We start from the raw sequence: 19,947 nt of genomic DNA, 5'->3' as shown, positions 1-19,947 counted from the left end.
GGAGCCCACTATACAGACTAAAGAGCCGCAGGTTGCCGACCCCTGGCCTTTCCATCAGGTTGACACAGCTGACACAATCAAAACTGATGACTGATGTTCTGAATGTAATTGCTAAACAGTTAATGCAGTAGTCCCGATCCAGTCTAAAAGGAGTTTAAATGAACACTTTGAACATGGCTGTTGGTAGTGATGATGGGCATTCTGAGCCCATCTCAGAGGTTTAGGGATAATGTCAGAATAGGCAACATTTGTGGGGGGGAGAGACAGTAAATAAACCTGATTCTGTGTTATTTTTCCTCTATTGATATCAAAGTGTGGTGAAGAGTTGAAAAATTCAGATGGTTTTCATTCTCTGCCTGAGTGTGTTGAAATCAAGCTGCTCTAAAACCCTTTTTGGCACTGCACCCAGAAATGAGAAAGGAAAGGTGGTGGCTAAGCCATATCACCAAAAGTTATTATCTCCGCGCCACAGTGGCTCACTTTGTTGTCACAGCAACCTTTTCTTAAATTTGGCCTTTGAGTGTATGTGTGCATGCTTGTGTGGTGGTATTAATAAAATCCAACAGATTAGCCGATGGGCAACTAGTGAGATCATTATGGTGATTGCTCCTCAAAAGAGGTACTTCCCTCAGGACATGGCATCAACATCTTTTCCCAGCAATATTGCACTGCTGTTGAGTCCAGGTTGGGAGCAATCGAGCAGCTCCCCCTGAAGAAGATGCTTCCTGCCTCTCTGCTGATGCTTTAATAACCTCCACAGTAATGTCATTAGCAAATTAGCATCTATTGTTTCCTCCGGGCTTCTGTGTGCAATGAAGCTAGATTCCATCCTCGGCAAGAGCTCCGCTGTTTGGGAACCAGAGCCAGCAAAGGTGACGTGTTGAGAGAAAAACAAGGAGACGGAAATAACTGTTGCGCTCCAGCCATGAATGCCATACCAATTAGGGAATAACAGAGAGGGTGAAAAAAAAAAACTGAGGATACTGTTTGTCTGACTAGGTCTTGAGGTGGAAATTACATGCATGCTTTGTTTTAGGTAGTCGGCTCTGAATTTTACCTCCGGAGTTGTGGAGCTTTTGTTTTGACTTGTCATAAGAGTGCGGGGAAACATCTGTGGGGGTAATGACATCCTGGGGTGTGAGTGGGGGGAAAGAATGGAAAGGAAAGAGAGAAAATAAAAGGGAGCGAGAGAGAGTCACCAGGCAGCATCCTTTTGTTACACAAGGAGTGCATGTGACTGATCACCCATGTGTGAATGGAATACAACACCAGCAAAAAGGGTGCGATAGAAAAAAAAAAGTAGAGTCCTTCCGTTTTGCACTGCATCCCTTAGTTTAGTAATATAATGTGTGAAGACCCATTTTGACGTGTTAAGCTAGAAATACAGAAGGATTCGAGTGGTTCTGCAGACTCTCCTGCCTGTCCATCTCGCCGGTCTGCCCCTCCAATTCCCCGCCCGCATACCCATCATACCACCCGGCTGGTGTTTGGCTTTCTGGTCTGTGTCCATCTGTCTCCTCTCAGCTTTGTATAACAGAGCTGCCATCAGGAGGATTCATTCAGCAGGGGGTGGGGATGGGAGTGGGGGTTGTCAAGCCATACTATTTCAATCCTCAGTCTGCATGTCTGAAAACTTTCAAACTAAAGTCGAACTTCCCTCAACTTTTACTGGGAATTTTAGTTGCATGCAAACTAATCAATATGTTTATGTTGTTGTTTTTCATGGATACGAATTGCTATGCTTTTTTTGCGCCATAAACCTTTAAGTATAGTATTTCCACAGGAAGTATGTTTTGTGCCTGCACTGTGTATTTTGTCCAAATAAAGAGAGAACATGTCACCATAGAAACCAAGAAAACAGAGCATTAAAAGAAGTGGTGGCAACGATTGTATTTGAACCCAAAAGCATCTTGTTTTTATTTTCTTCTCTAACCGTGAGTTGGCAGATTAGAGGTTGTAACCATTTCAACTGGCATGGCAGAAAAATGGGTTTCATCTTACTGTAGAGATGAACTTATTGATCGCATTTAATTGCAAATATATTACTAGCGCCAATATTATGTAAAGCATTTCACAAACCATGATCACATCCAACACTAAACCTCATGGGGAATATGTTTATCAACAGACGCCTGGTACTTTTACCTGCCAGTATAGCACAAATTGTAGGGTTGTCTTCCACTTGATGAGTCTGTATGTGTGTACTCTACTCTATCTTCTATTGGCGAGAAGTTGTATTTCTAAAGCTAATTTTTGCTCTTTCAAACACCAGAATTATACTCACTTGTTGACCTACGTGTGGATAGCTGCAGACACTGGTCGATACAAGTAGATTTTACATTTTTCAAATGGATATATAAATAGCAGTCCATTGCAATAAATGTCTTGCAGATGAGTCTAAAGCAGCTGTATAAAGTTGGCAGGAAGATGCCCATTTACATGTATCTAAGGAGGGTTTCCCAAATCTCCTGGTGGATACTGACGTGGTACCAGGCCAGATTAGATATATCGCTTGCATGGCCTATGTCTACCCTACAGTCTGACCATATCAGCTGGTTACATTCAATGTGAAGGAGCGCCAACCTTACTCCAGGTGTCTAAGCTCCTGGCCCCATCGCTGTGGCTCAGCTCAGCTCAGCCACCAGACAAAAGTGTATCTGCAACTTACTCTTTCAATCACTGGCCACAGCTCGTGTCCTGAGGTGAGGACTGGAATACACAGTTGGTAAATCAAAAGTTTAGGCTCTTGTTGTGGAAGTCTTGCATTTAAATAAAGCCTGCAGATGAGCGGTAGCTACCATTCTTTAATCAAAATACACAAAGAACAGACAACCAAGCTTGTGGAGAGCCTACATGACCGCGGGGCAGACGGTCAGCAGAGGCTCTCTGAGCCTAGCATGGCTCTCAGTTAAATACCTTCTCCAGGAACAAAATGCAGTACACAGCTGTTTCACACCTTAAGATTCACACGCCCTTGCTACCCCGCCCGTCGGGCTATATGATAACCCGACGGGTTGAGATAGATTTTGGTCGCCCGACTGGAGCTATCGCTAGCTCCGGGACGTCGGACTAGCGATTTTGCGAGTCCTGAATGTGATTAATACATAAGTAAAAGAAATTCCTATACACTCTTCACACAATGGTCTGCTACAACACCTACATTACTGATGCACCGAAGATCCTGAAATACTGGAACACCTCCACTTAGGTAATAACCTCTCCCTAATCCAGATAAAACAGGCCACATCTTTTTCTGGCCGACAACCACATGTTTGGACCTGAAGGTGGTGGATTCAGACTCTGATAACAACATTTAGGAGAGCCTTGCATACTCGGGATACTCAAAATGATAACACTGGAGAGAGTTTAGTGTTGTCAGTGCAATGACATAAGAATTCAACTTGGTAACAACTTTTTAAAGTTGTAAAGTTCACTTGCTAAAAACAGCCACAATATGGTGCTTTCTTCCTTGTACTGACTGTGTACAGCTCTCCAGACAGTAATGGAGCTTATTATGATGTATAACCAGCAGAAAGACCTGACAGTGTAAAGATGTTCAGTGCTGTACATGCACCAATGTGGAAGAGCCCATTCCTCTGTCCGAGAAGAACCAACAAACTATCCACAGAGCCCATGCTAGGTAAGCTAGCTGCATGTTGGTAGTTCTTCTGTTCTGTTCTACTGACATTACCATATACCACTCATTACTGTTTGAGAACCCTCCTTCATCTTAATGCTTCATTTATGTCTCCAACCTTGCTTATTACCCAGTCTAAAGCAAAAATAATCCTAGCTTGCTGATCTTGTCAACAACCATACTAAAACCCAGTCACAAAACTTCCTAGATGTGTAACGATCAAAAAGATAGATGAGTACAAAGATGTATGAGGTCCAAGCAGCTGGTAAGACCACACGGAAAGATAATGTGTAATTTACATTGTACCTGAACATCATTTAAGGGTCATAGTGTTTATCTGAAAATGATAGATTTTTTATATTCCCACTGAACTTTCAAGGTTATGCACGCAGCATATGAAAATTAACTTTGTGCATTTTATACTAGAAGAAAGTGACTTCTAACTTTATTATTCTTATACTGACCACGCTAACTCACTTTTTGCTCATCTCCAGGAGAATCAAACATCTGAAGGGAAACTTTTAAAAAGAACAAAGAATATAGAACACACATCCCAATTTGGCCACCGTTATAGCCTCCTGTTAGAGTTTAGAATGGATTTTAAGATCTTGCTCATTAGTGAAGTGTTGAATGGTTTAGCTTCTGTGTAGTCCTTTCAGCCTCTCTGAGCTTGAATGTCCTTATTCCTCCATTAATCTTAGATCCTCTGATACAGTTCTTTGTAGTTCTTATCTTTATTAGCAAGATCAAATAGAGAATATAGATAGAGCACAATTTAAGCTATAACTATTCTGCACCTCACGTTATAATCACTGTCCACTTTGTTTGCCTTTGTTGCACAAATAGAAGGATGATCACACTGATAATTCTTTCACAAGCACAGTCAATGTTCCTCTCCCTGTGTGATACAACAAATACCAAACATAGTGTCCAAGGCCATCACTATATATGGACCAGCAGTGTTTCTCTGTAGCCCTATTTATACATCTGCATTTGGCCTCAGTCAGAAACCCTTGTGTGAATGCTTGGATCGCTAGCAGATTGCCCCGCTTACTTGTAGTTGGCATGGGAGAAACCAAATTGTTTGCAACCCTACGTCAATTACTGCCAAGAAGCAATGAAACTTGAAAAAGTACAATGCAAACCAGAAATGGACGATGCTCACCTTCAAAATAAAAGTAGCAACTTAACATCATAACTACCATCTTTCAGAACATGCACTTTACACTATCACTCGGCAAGCAGTTGGCAAGTGTTTGCCAACGTTTCCATCTTCCACGCAAGCCACATGTGACGGCAGCAACGTGTTGGGGCCAAGGTTTTCACAGGAGGTTTTCAGTAAAGTTTATATTTCTTTACTGACTGATTAGAAACTTCCAACATTTCCCATCTGGCTGGGGATTACACATTTTTCCTAATCGACAGATGGTTGCCAGGGGGTTGGTGTCTGGTCTCTAGGCCTATGCGATTGGGGCTTTTGTACACATGTTTGTGTTTTTAAATCAGCCTTTATATCTAATGTACCCTATCCTCAGTCTGTTCCAACAAACATTCGACTGCTATTCATAAAAAGGATGTAAGAATACTTGCGTTATAGTGGTTTTTTATCCACATCCACGGACTCAAAAATATGTTTTTAAAGGGGAATGTCTTGTTCTTACAAATAAAAACCTCTGCATGAAGACAGATGAAAAGCTTGATAACTCCTGTTGATTTTCATGGCCGCAGGATGACAGCAAAACAGAACCAAGGACATTTTCAGCTTTGCAGGCAGACACAAATACTCAATAGGCAGCCTTACAGTGGAAGAAACTCACTGTAAAATTTGGCCAACTGAAGGGGGGAAGAAAAAAGAATCAAGGCCAGCTGTTCAATCAATTAAAGTGAAAAAAAAAACTTAGTAAAAAGGTAGAGTTTGGCACAGAACACTGAATAATTGATCTCGAACCCTTAAGACAATTATGATATGTATTCACTTGATGATCATCTTCTCTGGTAACTTTTGTGGTGTGAGGTTTTAAAAGATTCAGCCCTGAAGTCTCTGATCTGGTTTCTCAAAGACTACAGGACTTGTTTGATAGAGTTCTTTGTGTCATACAGTGTGTGGGAGTCACCGACTGATTCTCAGCAAACAACCTCAATAGCCAATTAGAAGCAAGCCTGCTGCTACTTACTAGACTAGCTGCAAGTTATTTGATTGATTCAGAACATCTCTAGCCAAGATAAATGCAAAATACTGATTCATTTATTAATTATGCAAGCCTGCTGAGCTCATCCACACGTACACACTTGCAAACAATAGCAGGTGTCCTGCTCAGGAGTGGCGCTCTGCAATATTCAACATCCTCAAGTTAATTTTTCAAACTACATGAGCTGTTTTTCCTGCTATGGATTAATCCACATCTCATTTTTTCTCAGTTATATTGTTTCATCTTTGTGCATATCAGCGTACACACAAACAGCAGCTAGTCAAAAGTACAGCAGGATAAAGCGAGATTTTGTGAGATCTCAGGTTCTGGTGCTGGAAAGGCCTCAATAATATGCAATGTGTGGTATGTTGCCAAAACATGCTGTGTGTGGGTTTGAGAGAATAAAAGAGACGTCTTACACAGATCGAAATAAGAAAATCTTGTCTGCCGCTCAGCTCTGTGACTCAAAGAGAGATGCGCATACCCTTGCAAATACGCTTCCTGTGCAGAAAACCACAGTGTGGCAAAGGGCAGACACCAAATCAGAGTCAGTTACCTCAGAGTTGAAAAGCAGCCTCCCAAAGAGCTGCCGGGCCTCGTCCAAGCCTCCTTCCAAATACACGGCCCCTGAAATGAAAAACAGGAAATAAGAAACTTACTTTATTTAGAGGTGTGTGCAAACAATGTAGCTGTGCTGCAATTTGTGAACCTTACTTTGTACAACATGTGAAATGTTATTTAACATTAGTGTGAAAAAGCACGTCCTTCCACCAGTGCGGTGTAAAAGACTTCTACCAAATCTGAGGCAATATCAGAGTTCTTTGCTAATGGAAAACTTAAAATTAATTGAACTCCGCAATGAGTTATAATTGCTTTTTTAAAAGTAGGAGTGCATTTTTATTGCTTTTTCATGGTGAAATGACCTCAGGGTTCCAGTGCACATCCACCTCCCCCTTGTCAGAGAGCAGGATGAGGAGGACGAGGAGGAGGGAGGCAGAGATGGTTGCATCACCACTCCGAGATGTAACCAGCTAAGGTCAAAGAAACCTTGAATTTCTGTCATGCTGAGCCTGCCTCATATGCTTAGGCATGAACACGGACAGCATTTATAAAATGGTCTTAGCCAAGGTGACTAATTTGTTTGTGAATCAGAGTTGAGAATTCTTTGCTTTTGTGAAACAGGACATGAAAAGCAAGAAATCTACCAAACTGTCAAACACGAGGACATGGCTTACACTAAACCCTGATCTTTTCTTAGCACTCAAAGCGCTTTACACAACTTGTGCATTCACCCATTCACACAAACACATTTTCTAAGTGCTTTCCAACTAACATTCACACACACTCATACTCCGATGGATGCATAGGAGAGCCAAGTATCTCCTAGTAGTATCTTGCCCTAGGATATTTGGCATGCAGACCAGGAATCGAACCACCAACCTTCCGATCAGTGCTCTACCGCCTGAGCTACAGCCAACCCCAACTACTGGTGGGTAGGGAAAATGTACATTCCCCAACTGGTTGGCGAATGATTGCTGGAAGTTTGTAGGTAAAACTGTTTTAAAGAGATATTTGGTCTTGCACCAGAAACCTCCAGATTTCAACTGGTGCAGTTGCTTGCAGTTTCCATGGAAGACGCTGATTTGTCTGGAACATTCGGCAACTGCTGATCAAGCTGGAGTGAAAATGAAAAATGTGGCACAAACCAGAAACAGAGATTGTCTGCCTTCAAAAGAAAACATATCTTTTGAAACACGCTGGTCGCACCAGTAAGGGACCGCCCCTATTCTGAAAGTGAAATGTCACTATTTCGAGATTGTATTGCACTACCGTTCAGCAACCAGTTGGAAAGGTGAAAACTTTGCAAACTACAGGCGACTATTTTAGCAACAGCCAGCAACCTCTGCAACCACCCACCAACCGATTAGAAGATGCACATTTTTCCCAACAACTGGTGATTGTCAGGCAGTTACTGAGTCCACTTTTTCCCATGAAATTGCAGCAACCAGGTCTCACCCCCTGCTGGCCATTGTGAAGAATGCAGCTTTAAAAGAGACAGGTCACCCCAAAATAAAATGAATTTTTTTCCTTCTGATCTGTGTTTAGACTGTTTCGTGAGTTGCCACTTTTTAAACATTTTGGCTTTCAAATGACTTGCCTTCTCTTCAATATAGTGGAGCAGCATAGCACTTGTCTTTTGTTATTCGAAGAGCTTTGAAAAACCTAGCAAGAATGTCTCACTTCAGAAATAAGTGACTTCGTCAACGCTCACAAACCTTGTTTGAGCAATTTCAAGTAATCACAGTGCAAAAAGTATGCATCGGTTTGTGACTGAAGGCCCACAGTTGTGACACAAAAGAAAAATGAATGATCCAAATTAATGGCTAAAAGTTTACACTGCTTGGCAGCTGTCATCTACTAATAGTAAGTTTGGCAGATTGATCCCCAACAAAGTGTCCTTGGCCAAGACAAAGAATCCCGAATTCCTTTCCATCCGTTCATACATGATCCATCCATCGTTCACGTAGAAATGCAGAAGTGCTTTGAGTGCTCAGTAAGAGCAGGAAAGTGTTGTCTATTTGCCTCTTACGTCAGCAAACTTCAGAAAGCAACATAAAATTGCTCAATGAAGTTTTTGTGTTTTTTTTTTCTTTTCTTAGAGTGACTGAGTCATTATTCCTGAAAGTGGACATTCCTGCTGAGTTTTTCAAATGCATTTTTGGTCTTTTAAGCACCCCAAGGTGGGTGTCATTTAGTTCCATTATATGTAATATAAGGCAGCAGACGATATCTTCAAAACTGGGCAACTCACACCAAAACAATTCTGATGAATAAACAGCACTTCATGCCACAAGAGAAATATGTTCATTTGATTTTGGAGTGAGCACTCTTTTTAAAGCAGTGCTGTGTACTTCTTGGGCTGTGAATAGACCCGACAAACACATACAGACATATGTACTTCATCTTCGAACCCCCCCACGGACAACGTGGACAAAAGTATAATATATTTTTTTGTCACTCGCCCACAATCTTGGACATGAGTGTTGGTGCAGATGTCCGCTGAATCAAACCTGAATTGCGAGGGGGGGATAAAAAAATAAAATAAAATTCTGCACAACATGTGCATACGCCAACACACAAAAGGAACAGGACAAAGGAAGAAATTTGGTTGAAGATTGGTCCCAAAATGAGGAGATCTGCTGCCACAGCAAGCAAAGAACAGGACAAGTATTCCAAATTTCTCCCTCTATGGGAATGATACGCCGCTTCTTCGGCTCATTCTGCTGCAGCAGTCAGCTTCTTTTCACAAGTCAACTCCCCTTTGTTGTTTTGCTCCTCTACTGTTTCTACTAAAATCAGTTGAACTATCATGGTGCCTTTAAGCTGCATACAACTTCAAACCATCACACTTAGGGTGGCTCATTCAATTTAGAAAGCAATAACCACCTGGCAAATTGGGTATACAATCGTGCAGCGGTTTTTATTATGTGCATAAATGAGCCAGTGGAAATGGGGCGCGGTGCGGTCGCAAGACTAAATGCGCAAACTGCTTTCATGGACGACATCAAAAACATATGAGGGATTCATCATCTGGGGAGGGGAAACTGCTTTCAGATGGCTAACAGGCCATTTACACACATACACACACAAACAGTGAAGATGCTGCCTACATAACCAAACCATAAAGAAATACAAACAAACCACCTAGCACACAAACAATCACAAATGGACTCCCACTCTATGTGCTTTTCATGCTCTTTACTTCTAAACAGAATGGGAAATTACTACCAGCCATTGCCCAAATGTTCGTAAAATTTGATTAAGCCTGCCAACTTTGTCTCACCCAGCAGCCACTTTGGCAAGTAAAACACTCAATCATTTAGACACCCTTTACTAATACAAAAATCTAGTTGAGTGCTAAACTAATGAAAGGAGCTTGTGAATTCTGGAAGACAGCAGCCACAGTGGCTATTAGACAAAAACTCGTTTCTCGCCATGCTTTGGACCGTCCTAGATGTGAAACAGAATATGCCTATAAATCAGTATCTGTAAATCTATAGCCTCTTTAAAGTCAGCACAGCAAGACATTAAAGCCCTTGCAGATGTGTATCACTGGGAAAGCCCTCTGTAATCTTGGCACGACGAAGGCGAGCGTCTCACTGAGGCCGACCGCGACAGGCTCTAGAGACAGGAGTGGTTCGCCTACAGGATGTTTTCCACTAAGCAGCAGCGCTGAGATTTGTGGTTTTACCATAATGCGGACCTCAGTTCTAGATGCTGCTACAAAGCAGATGTTACCTCTGGAAACCAGCTGTGAGAGTGCAAGAACTCCCTCTCAAGTCCAACTTCTCAATGTCTTTCAACTACTACTCATAACGCATTCATGTGTGCGAGCACCGATGCTACGGGGAGAGTGGGTGTGGCCGGGAGGCAGCTTTCTTCATGTTCTGATGACACTGCAGATTTGGAAAGTTCCCCAAATGGAGGCTTTAAAGTTGTTGAAATTCAAAGTTTTTTGCTTCTTATAAGATTTTCAAAACTTTTTCCAAGTGGAAGGAGAATGTAGGGGTAAGCGGTTAGAAACCAGGAGAGCCTCAAGGGATTTAAAAAGGTATTAAAAATCTCAAAGCAACACCTTTGGTGTCAATCAAAGGGCCCAGTGGATGAAGAAACCAAGATATGCAGTTAAGTCTAGCGAGAACACACTTGACAAGGAGGCTGTCCGTGCAAAGAGTGTGCCCCAAAGCAATCCAATCAAACATGCAACTTGCCGCAATCATTAAACGGAGATGTGTGCTTCTCAGGCCACCCCGTCAGCCTGCAAACTTGAAGCTGACGCCCTGAAGACACACGGCCCACAAAAACACCCGAACAGCTCGACTGGTAATTAAATGCTAGCATCTCTCTACAGCTCATCTTGCAGTAACATCATGCCCTGGCCAAATCACTCTGCAGTCTCCGGGCTCCAGTGCATTCAACACTCAGTTGTCAGTTCTGCCTGGGAATCCAGTGTGAAATGCAGGAGGTCTACAACTATTAAACATCTCACAATAGCCATGAAAATCATAGCAAGCGTGCCCAAAGGACATTATGATTCACTTAGCTTCACAATAATAATAACACAGACGTAAGACCGAAGTTCAGCAGCATTTTACATGAATCTGAATAGAATATGAAAGTGCTATTTTCCTCCAAATCCCTTGTTAAATGTATCGAGTTTAAGCCTTCAATTTCAGATAACCAACCTGAGAAATGACTCACTATTTAAGACCTCAAAGTTCAGTTCACTAAAACGTCTTTTTCCCCAACCTGGATCACCTGTTTGCTATGTTGATAAATGACTACATAACTTATTTATTGCTCGTTATAGCCTTTGTCTTCATTTGTTAGCCTGGTTTAATTAAGAAATGTGCTTTCAAAATAAAAGTGAACAAAAGATGTAATAAAAAGATGTAATAAAAGCTGAATAGTATATAAAAAAGACAAATACATTCAAATCTATTCTTCTTCTATGAGACTCCAACTGCAAGCTCTACCAGTAGGACAAGGCGTTTACAAGCCAGCTAACATGCATTACCTCTCCAGTCCTGGATATGCCCCAGAGTGTTTTCCTGGTTGAACATGCCTGAAACATCCCACCTTCGAGGGGTCCAGGAAGCATCCAAGTCATGCGCCATTTAAACTCACTCTTTTCCAGAGGAGTGGTACCTCTACTCAAAGGCCCTCATGAATGACCAACCTCTTTATCCCATCTGAGGAAAAGCTACAGACACCTTTGGGAGGAAGCTCATTTCCGCTGCTTGAATCTGTGATCTCATTCTTTCGGTTACTAGCCACAGCTTATGGCCATAGGTGAGGCTAGGAAAGTAGATCGACCAGTAAATCAACAGTTTCACCTTCACGCTCAGCTCCCTTTTTAACACTGCAGACCGCTACGGCGTCTGCAGCACCAATCCCCCTGGCATTCTCCCACTCCAGTCTTTCCCCACTCATGAACCTTGATACGGGATACTTGAACTCCTCCACTTGGACCAGTAACTCCTCCCCAGCCCAGAGAAGGCAATCAAATCTTTTCTGGGTGAGAACCATGACCTCACCCAGTGTGAATTCTCATCCCAGTAGCTTTGCACTCAGCTGTAAATTGCCTCAGTGCGAGCTGGAGGTCGCCTCTCAATGCAGCAATAACGACTACATCATCAGTAAAAAGCACAGGCATGATCCCCAAGACCACCAAACAGGAAACCTTTCACCCCTTGGCTCTGCCAAGAAATACTGTCCATAAAAGTCAAGTCAAGTCAACTCAAAGTCTCCTGTAGCACATTTTAAACAACATCAGCTGGCCAAAGTCCTGTATAGGACATACAAAATATAAACTAAGTGTCACTAAATCAATATTAAATATACACTAAAAACCACCAAATAAACAAAGTAAATAAAAACAGAATTGGCGGCAAAGGCCTAAATCCTATTCCCATCAGGAACAAGCCCCCATAGCACTGAGAGACTACTAAAGACTGAAAGGCCAAACTCCTACGCACCCCAAAGTATATCTGAGAGAATAAAAAACACTCCAGTCTTCAACAACCAGGATGAAGATGCCTCCTGAATTTGAGGCATTCCCCTCACCAGCATCTTGGCATAGAGTATAATCCCTCTTAAATTGATGCAGACCTTCAAGTCTGGCGTCTGAAAATGGGGGGATCAGCACCCATTTTGCCAGTCCAGAGGCACCATCCTCAAACTCCACGCAGAGGAATGCCAAACAGGACGGTGCCACGACATGCAGGGCCACGATGAACTTAGGCCAAGTCTGCTGGAGGTTCACTAAGGGCTTTTTTATAACCATCTCTGTCCTGATACCTGATATACTGACTATGATACTTTAAATTTAAAAAAGTCATATTTTATAATGATTGTCCTTTTTTTTTTTTTTTATTAAAAAGGACCAAAAATGCTTTTTTTCTTGCCCTTTACTTCATGTACCAAGTTTGAATCCAGTGCTGTGCAGAGGATATCAGTCATGGCCAGAGAAGGCCAGCGTCTAATGAATCTCCACATTGTCACAAGTCTAATTCAGACAGCCGTGCTGACTGTACACCGTTATGTTTAGGAATGGGATTGCAATGTCTGTGGGCTTTCAGTGACCAATAAAAACCCAGAGTCAGGGGCATATGAAACACCAGTGGCTGACAGACACATTAATAACCTAGAATGAATTATTCAAAAACGCTCAGGCTCTAATCCATCAAATAATATATTAAGCTCCCTCTCAGCTCAATGGGGGATGAAGCAGCAGACGGACAGGGAAAGCAACACATTAAAGGCAAAAAAATAAACAAAAGCAAAACATAAAAATAGAATTTTTCAGCGCGGTGGTGACAAAGGCAGTCGAAGTGCATTATAACATCGGTTTCAAAAATGAGGCTCGAGCGAGGGGTGAGATGGAGAGACAAAAGAGGGCGCGCATGAAACCAACTCCACCGCTGCTACCATCGCGGCAATTAACAAAAGGAGCAGTTCTCACTCAATGAATACACCGGGCGCATTGTGTATGAATCTGATATTCAGCAAGTGAGAGATAATCCTTTCTCTGCGTTCTTTTAATAGGAAGAGCTTAGAGAGGGGGCCTCACAAAGGTTCACCATCTGTATCCCCCATGGCTGCTGGCAGCGTATAATCCACAGATCAACTGTACAAGGAAATTAGGGCCATAAAACAGAGTGGGGCCTCTTTTCTTCTTCTCGCAATTCTTTTCAAACAGTTTGGTAGGAAGGAAGCGGCGAGGCTTATCAGGGAAGAGGACCTGAGAGGGAAACGGGAGGGCAACAGGCGTGCAGAGTTTCTATGAATAAGCAGTGGGAGAAAGTGGTTTCTAAAGACGAAGAGGTAAAGTGGGCAAGAGCAAAAGTACTGAAGGAGAGGGTGAGAGCGAGTGGTTGGGGGTGGTGGTGGGGGGGGCGTTGTACAGAATGGGAGGTGCGCAGGCCAAAAGAGCCCAAATGAGAATGGCCCACTCCGGCAGAAGTTAATGACGAGGGATCAGAAAAGCAAGATTTCCATTCAACACTTTGAATTATTCAGGGTTGCAGGGCAGCTATTTGCATTGCAGATGCCTTTGCTTTCCATTCCTCCACTGCTCTCCCTCCATTCGTCCTCTCTCCAGCTCTCTCCCTTCCCTTTCTCTCTCTGTCTCGAGCAAGAGAATGGCCCTGCCTCAGGGTTAGGAGATAGACACATTCTCAGCTCCGCGGAGAGAAAGCTTTGCCCATGCAAAGCAGGAGATTATCTGCCATTTCCAACACAGCCCAGGTTCAATGGTCACTGTGGCAGAGAAACAAATAAAACAAAGGTCAGAAAACATGCATAGTAAGCCGTTAAAGCTATCTGCCAGGGCCCTGGAAATATTATGAGCATGTCATATTCCATCAGAGCTTTCAAAAGGAGCGTGCGTGGAAAGAGGCCCATTTGAATTCGACGCATGAGCGCGCCGACGGGGAAAGAAAAAAAAAAAATGTTAAAAAGGGAGGGAAAAAAGAAAAATAAAAAAAAAACATTATGGCAACTTCAGACAACGAGGCAGCGACACATCTGCAAGTGCACGTCTGTTGATGTGGCGCCTGCTGCTTTTGAGAAAGTGGTGGTTTGACGTCTCTGTCAGAGGGAGCGGCGTGCGCAAGGATGAAATGACAGTGCTCGCGTGCCCCTCGTACCATCCTACGGCACGTGCGAGCGATCCGAGTTTGTCTTGTAAGGAGAAAGAAGTGCTCTGTTTAGTGAGGGAGAGAGAGTGCTGTGGGGCTGCAGGGTGAGGATGGAAGAGGAGGAGGAAGAGGAGGAGAGGGGGAGATGACAGAGTGACAGCATGACTCATCATCTTCGTGGCACATCTTTCACCTAATAACACCCAAACTCTAGATCGTAGAGGGAGGGGGGCAGAGAAAGATGGAGAAACGCAAAAGGATATAAAGACTAAGTCAGAGACGGGGGAGGGTGGAGACAGATCGACGGCTCGACAACAAGGTCTTAAAGGAGGCGTTTGAGTAAGAAAAAAAAAGAAAAAAACCTGAAATGAAGATGACAAAAGCCTCGGTGAAAGAAGAGGAGCAACATCAGACGGCATTCTCGATGCAAGCGACTTTGAAAGCCTCGTTTTTTGTGGGTTTTTTGCGTACGTGTGCATGTTGCGCCCCTCAGCGAGTGTGTCTGCGGTGAGCGGGAAGACGAGAGAGGGGTGGGCGATATTTTTGAGTTAGCAACCCAAAAACCCATCACCACAGGGTGCTCTCTGACAGCAAGTTTTCTCACCGGTTCCTTTACAGCACGAACCCTGTTTATTCATCACTTTTCTAAAGATGAAACTGGAGGACAGAAGGTGGGGGGAGAGGCTGAGAGAGACGGGAGGCATCCAGTGTCGCGGCCCTGCTGCCTTGCTCGGATGTGTGCGGCGATGAGGCGGCGACAGCCACGGGACAGAATAGATTATGACTTTGTCTCTGCCGATAATGAAGCTGTTACAAGTGCGGAGCCGCGGGCCCAGTGAAGAGGCCGCAGCGCTAGTCAGCACTTTCCCCCCGTCGCTCTCCTGTTTTCCGTGAGAGGGAGGGAAGCGAAGAAGATCTCTTTAAAGTCACCCACTTTCTGTATCTATCATCAGGGGAGCGCAGAGATGGCTGAACTGGTTCAATCAAGATGGTGATAAGATGGGGAAAGCTGCCGACTCTGCAGCTCTCCAGGAGTGAGGCTTAGCTTAGCGCTGCCCATGGGGTAGGATGAAGAGAGAGAGAGGGAGACGGGTCCCCACCAAGAGATTTTTTATTATATGTGTGTGGTTTCCAGCACAGGGTCCTAATCACTGCACAAACCCTATAAATGGAGCAGCTGGAGAGACGAATGGCGAGCTTGTGTATGTGTTTGGTGCGGGCAAAGGAGAGCAGCTCTCTGGGGATAGCATGTCCAGCCAGAGGTCAAACCGCATCTCCAGAGATCAATAAAAGCTGCGTAATGTTTCCAGAGCCTAATGGGAGATCCACTGCAGCTATTTATACCGTTTAACACGCACAAAAAACAAAAGAGGAAATACATTATTATGAAAAGGTTCAGTTTCATTCAAAGCATTTGAATTAAACACATTTATGCATTAAAGCGTTTTCCGTATGCGCTGATGCAAAGTCCACTAAAACTCGACTATTAAATCCCCCTACTAATGCGTGTGTTGTGTTTACACAGGCGGAGAGAAAGTATTTGTTTTCAGTATATGGAAATCTACCCTTTTAGGAATAGATTTACATATTTAGTTGACTCGAAATGCATTCCTCTGTTTTGTTCTCCTGCCCGACCATCATCCCCGCTTCTCTCTTGATCTCAGGGGAATCTCACCCATCAGAGCCTCAAAGCAGTTGGCCATGGCGTGCCGCAAGTCCGACTCCCTGCACAGATCCGGTCCGTGAGCGTAGAGCATGAAGCGATCCAGCTCCAGTTTCTGCAAATGAACAAATGCATTCATGTTAGCTCGCTGTCAACAGCACCTCACTAATAACCACGTAAAAAATGATGACCTGTTCCGTTTCTTTTTTTTTGCATCCCGCACATTCACAGGCTTTTATGTAAGAGTCCAAAAACTCAGGGGAAATGAAAAAGATTGCATGCCCTTGCTGGAAAAGGTTCTACTTCATGGCACTGACAGATGTGCTCATGTGCTGTCCAGCTGTGGCATGAAGCACTAAGCCGGCACAGGAGGAGAATGTTCACACGTGTGCATACAGGCAGACGCACGCTCACACGCACGCTAGATAATCCCAAGATAAAACGTGAAATCGCACTGTGGTGACCTTCATTCACTCTGAAAAGTAGTTCTTTCACTAGGCGCTACTTTCTTTACAAAAGCATACATCAGTACAGCAAAATTGTACCACAGAGAAATGGCCTTTGAGCAGCAGCTTCCATTCATATAAAGAATTGATGCTCAGAATCATCGTACTGACTTTAAACAAGTCACTGGGATTTATAAAACTCTCCCTGAAACATATGTCCATTAGGGCTGGGCGATATGACCCAAAATTCATATCTCGATATTTTTTAGCTGGATGGCGATATAAGATATATATCTCGATTTTTTTTTTAAGCCATAAAGTAAGAACAAAAAGAGAGTTCTTAGTCAAAGCTGTGTCCCAGATGTCACACAGGCACTTTTATTAACATTCAGCATAGATGTACATGAAAAATTACTCAAAATTAAATTATGAGCATTCATTAAATAATAATGCTCCATAAATAAAAGAAAACAAGGTTGTTTTTGTGCTAAACAAAGAGCTCACAATTGTGCAGTCAAAATGTAAACTAAAAGACGCTGAGCGTAATAACAAAGACAGACAGAGCTGCTCTGTTCCCAAGTTCTACTGCATGACTGACAGCCTGGAGTTTGAAATCCGCTTCATAACCACGTCTCTTACAGGTGCCATTTATGGACTTTATACACACACAATACGGTAATATTACGTTGATGCACAGTACGTATCACTCCGCGAAGCTCCTCGGTAGCCGTAATGCGCCGACAATCTATCAAGCGGTGCAGCTCCGTAGCTTACCAAAGTCGTACTCAAACATTTTTGACAGATTGCTGAGCGCCGTGTACCACATAAAATCGGTTCGCGGCCATCAAGCACAACCAGAATTCATAATACATAAGGCGCGCTATCAACTTTTGAGAGAATGAAAGGATTTTAGGGTTAGCGCGGTTAGCTCGTTAGCGCGGTTAGCTCGTTAGCACGTTGACGCCGTCCAGCCCCAGGGGCGATGCGCAGTAACTCGTTAACGGAGATTTGCCGTGTCCGTCTTGTCGCTGCCTGCATGTGAAGCGATGGGGGAGGAGGGGGAGTTGTCTTCAGTGAAGGCGAGGCGGAGTAACGTTGCGTAGAGACAAAAGTGGACGAAAGAGAGGCAAACTTGCGGCTCCACAACTATAATTATAACGTAACATAGACTATATCGATATAAAGGATATTGTCACATCTTATATCTCGTATAAAAATATATCGATATGTTTTAAAAACTCGATATATCGCCCAGCTCTAATGTCCATGTCCTAATTTTTAATAGGATATTAGTGCACGAAAGGTAAATACAGTCAAGTCACTAATGAGGAAAAGCCAAAAGCTGCAGTTTCTCCAACGGCCTTTGGAGGCTACAAACGTGAGCTGAAGTTGTGCTTTTTACCCCAATAAGCAACAAGAAACAGCAACAAGTAGTTTCATGTAACAAGTTTGAGGTCAGATTTCTTAGTTATGAGACCAAACTTGTATGTATTTATAAGAGCAGTTAAAAAATAAATAAATAAAAGATAGCAGAACATAAATTAAATTAATCCTGATCCATCCAGTTCACAGGTCACTGTAATGCCTGAATTATGCTTCAGTGAGACATCGATGTTGTACGGTGTAACCAAACACTCCTTTAAAACCCTACGGTGGAACCTGACGTGCACCTGCCGAGAAATGTAAATACACGTTGAGTTAATGTAGCCCGCAACAATTCGAATGGCGTGGAAGGGTGAGGGGTAATGTTAAGAGGCGTTTCTGAGTCAGGGCGTAGATTCACTGCAGAAGTCTAAATAAGCTCAATGTATAAAGTGAAAAAACAAAGTGATATGTTTTCTGGTCTCTGGTTGGCTGTACTGCTTAAACTAATGAAAATGTACTCGCACGTACCGAGTCTGCTGGACGGTTACAGTGTGAATGGAGTGGAGCGGCTCCACAAACTCCACAGACCCCCGACATGTTCAAGATATGAGCTTCTCAAGCCAATTAATGTCCAGTTTTTACCCACAATAACCAAGAAGTATCAGTAAAATGTCAAGTTTTTTAGTGTTGTATAATTAACAAATAATCAAAACAATTTAAAAATGTATATCTTCATCAAATGTGGAAGTGCAAAACAATACAGTTCCTCTAATGTCCTCTTGAGGCTTCAAAAGCGATCAATCCCCATAGACGCCATGTTAAAAGGTCTAACTTTATATATGCTTTTTACAAAGCATGCTTACATTCTAGTATACCTGGTAGTTTTGGTCTCAAATGGCTTTTTTAAACAAGTGCATGCAGGATGAATTTTCTTTTATAACTCATCCATTTGGATGAGTTATAAAAGTTTAAAATTACAGCAGTGGTCACTTTCCTTGACATGCAGATGCTACCACAGGTAAGGCTTAACCTTAGTTAATTTAAGTCACTGGTCTGAGCCACTGGATCACTGTTTGGTGTTAATGGCCTTTAAAGCGGTTATCAAACAGAGAGCGATGGTTGAAGTGCTGTTAATTATCTTCCAGGAATTCTGTGCTCCAATTTTAGTTGGCGAGTTATCGGTATTTCCCCTGGTACTAATTAGCAGATATCTCCGTGTATGTGACAAACCCGGGACAGTCTGTTTGCAGCTTGATAACCAAGTTTGCTAGCATTGACCTGATGATATCCGCACTTCTGTTGTGTTTTCTTAACCCTCTGGGCTTGTTCAAAATCACTACCCCTTTCAACTTGTTCGTGGCCAAAAGTGGCCACCAAAAGATTAGGTCTATGTAATTTGTATTATTTTTATGTTTTTTTTTTTGCCATTTTTTCTGCATAAAACTTTTAACTAACTTCAATTCTTTTCATAAATATAAAATAGTTATTACTTTTTAAATTTTTAACCCTTTAAACACCAGTTTGTTTGTCCACTGCACTAGCTGGAAGACAACATCAAATCTCGCAATTTTATATAATTGCATTGCTACTGAAATTTCTTGTATTATTAATAGTAGAGTCTGGGGCATGTAATTGATTCACATCAACATTGATTATAATGCATTGTTATATTTGTGCAGGGAGAGCAAAAACATAAAAACTCCCTCTCAGCTTGTTCGTGGCCAAAAATGGCCACCCCCTGTTTACGTTTACAAAATGCTATAAAATTCATATATATATTAGAGATGGCACGATACCACTTTTTTATGTCCGATACGATACCGATATCATAAATTTGGATATCTGCCGATACCGATATGAATCCGATAGTGTTTTTTAATCAACAAAACTGTTTTTTAAATATCTTGCTGCATTTTGTATAAGTTCATACTCAAGTTTAAAACAA

The 19,947-nt window shown here is 42.6% G+C and overlaps 1 protein-coding gene across 4 annotated transcripts in view; it reads right to left on the bottom strand.

Annotated features, from left to right (window-relative positions):
- Positions 1 to 19,947, bottom strand: part of drosha (drosha ribonuclease III) — a 136,954-nt gene that overhangs the window by 49,079 nt on the left and 67,928 nt on the right. For all 4 annotated transcript variants that reach the window (XM_005730412.1, XM_005730411.1, XM_005730414.1 and 1 more), the window contains 2 exons: positions 16,204 to 16,306; positions 6,383 to 6,453 (listed from right to left, as the gene is read on the bottom strand). In XM_005730412.1, coding sequence (XP_005730469.1) covers positions 6,383 to 6,453; positions 16,204 to 16,306 — 174 coding nt within the window. The remainder of the gene's footprint in view (positions 1 to 6,382; positions 6,454 to 16,203; positions 16,307 to 19,947) is intronic.

The sequence above is a fragment of the Pundamilia nyererei genome, unplaced genomic scaffold, assembly GCF_000239375.1.
Source record: "Pundamilia nyererei isolate P.nyererei 1_Seehausen unplaced genomic scaffold, PunNye1.0 scaffold00037, whole genome shotgun sequence".
Classification (NCBI taxonomy): Eukaryota; Metazoa; Chordata; class Actinopteri; order Cichliformes; family Cichlidae; genus Pundamilia; species Pundamilia nyererei.
This window is presented reverse-complemented; position numbering and strand designations above follow the sequence as displayed.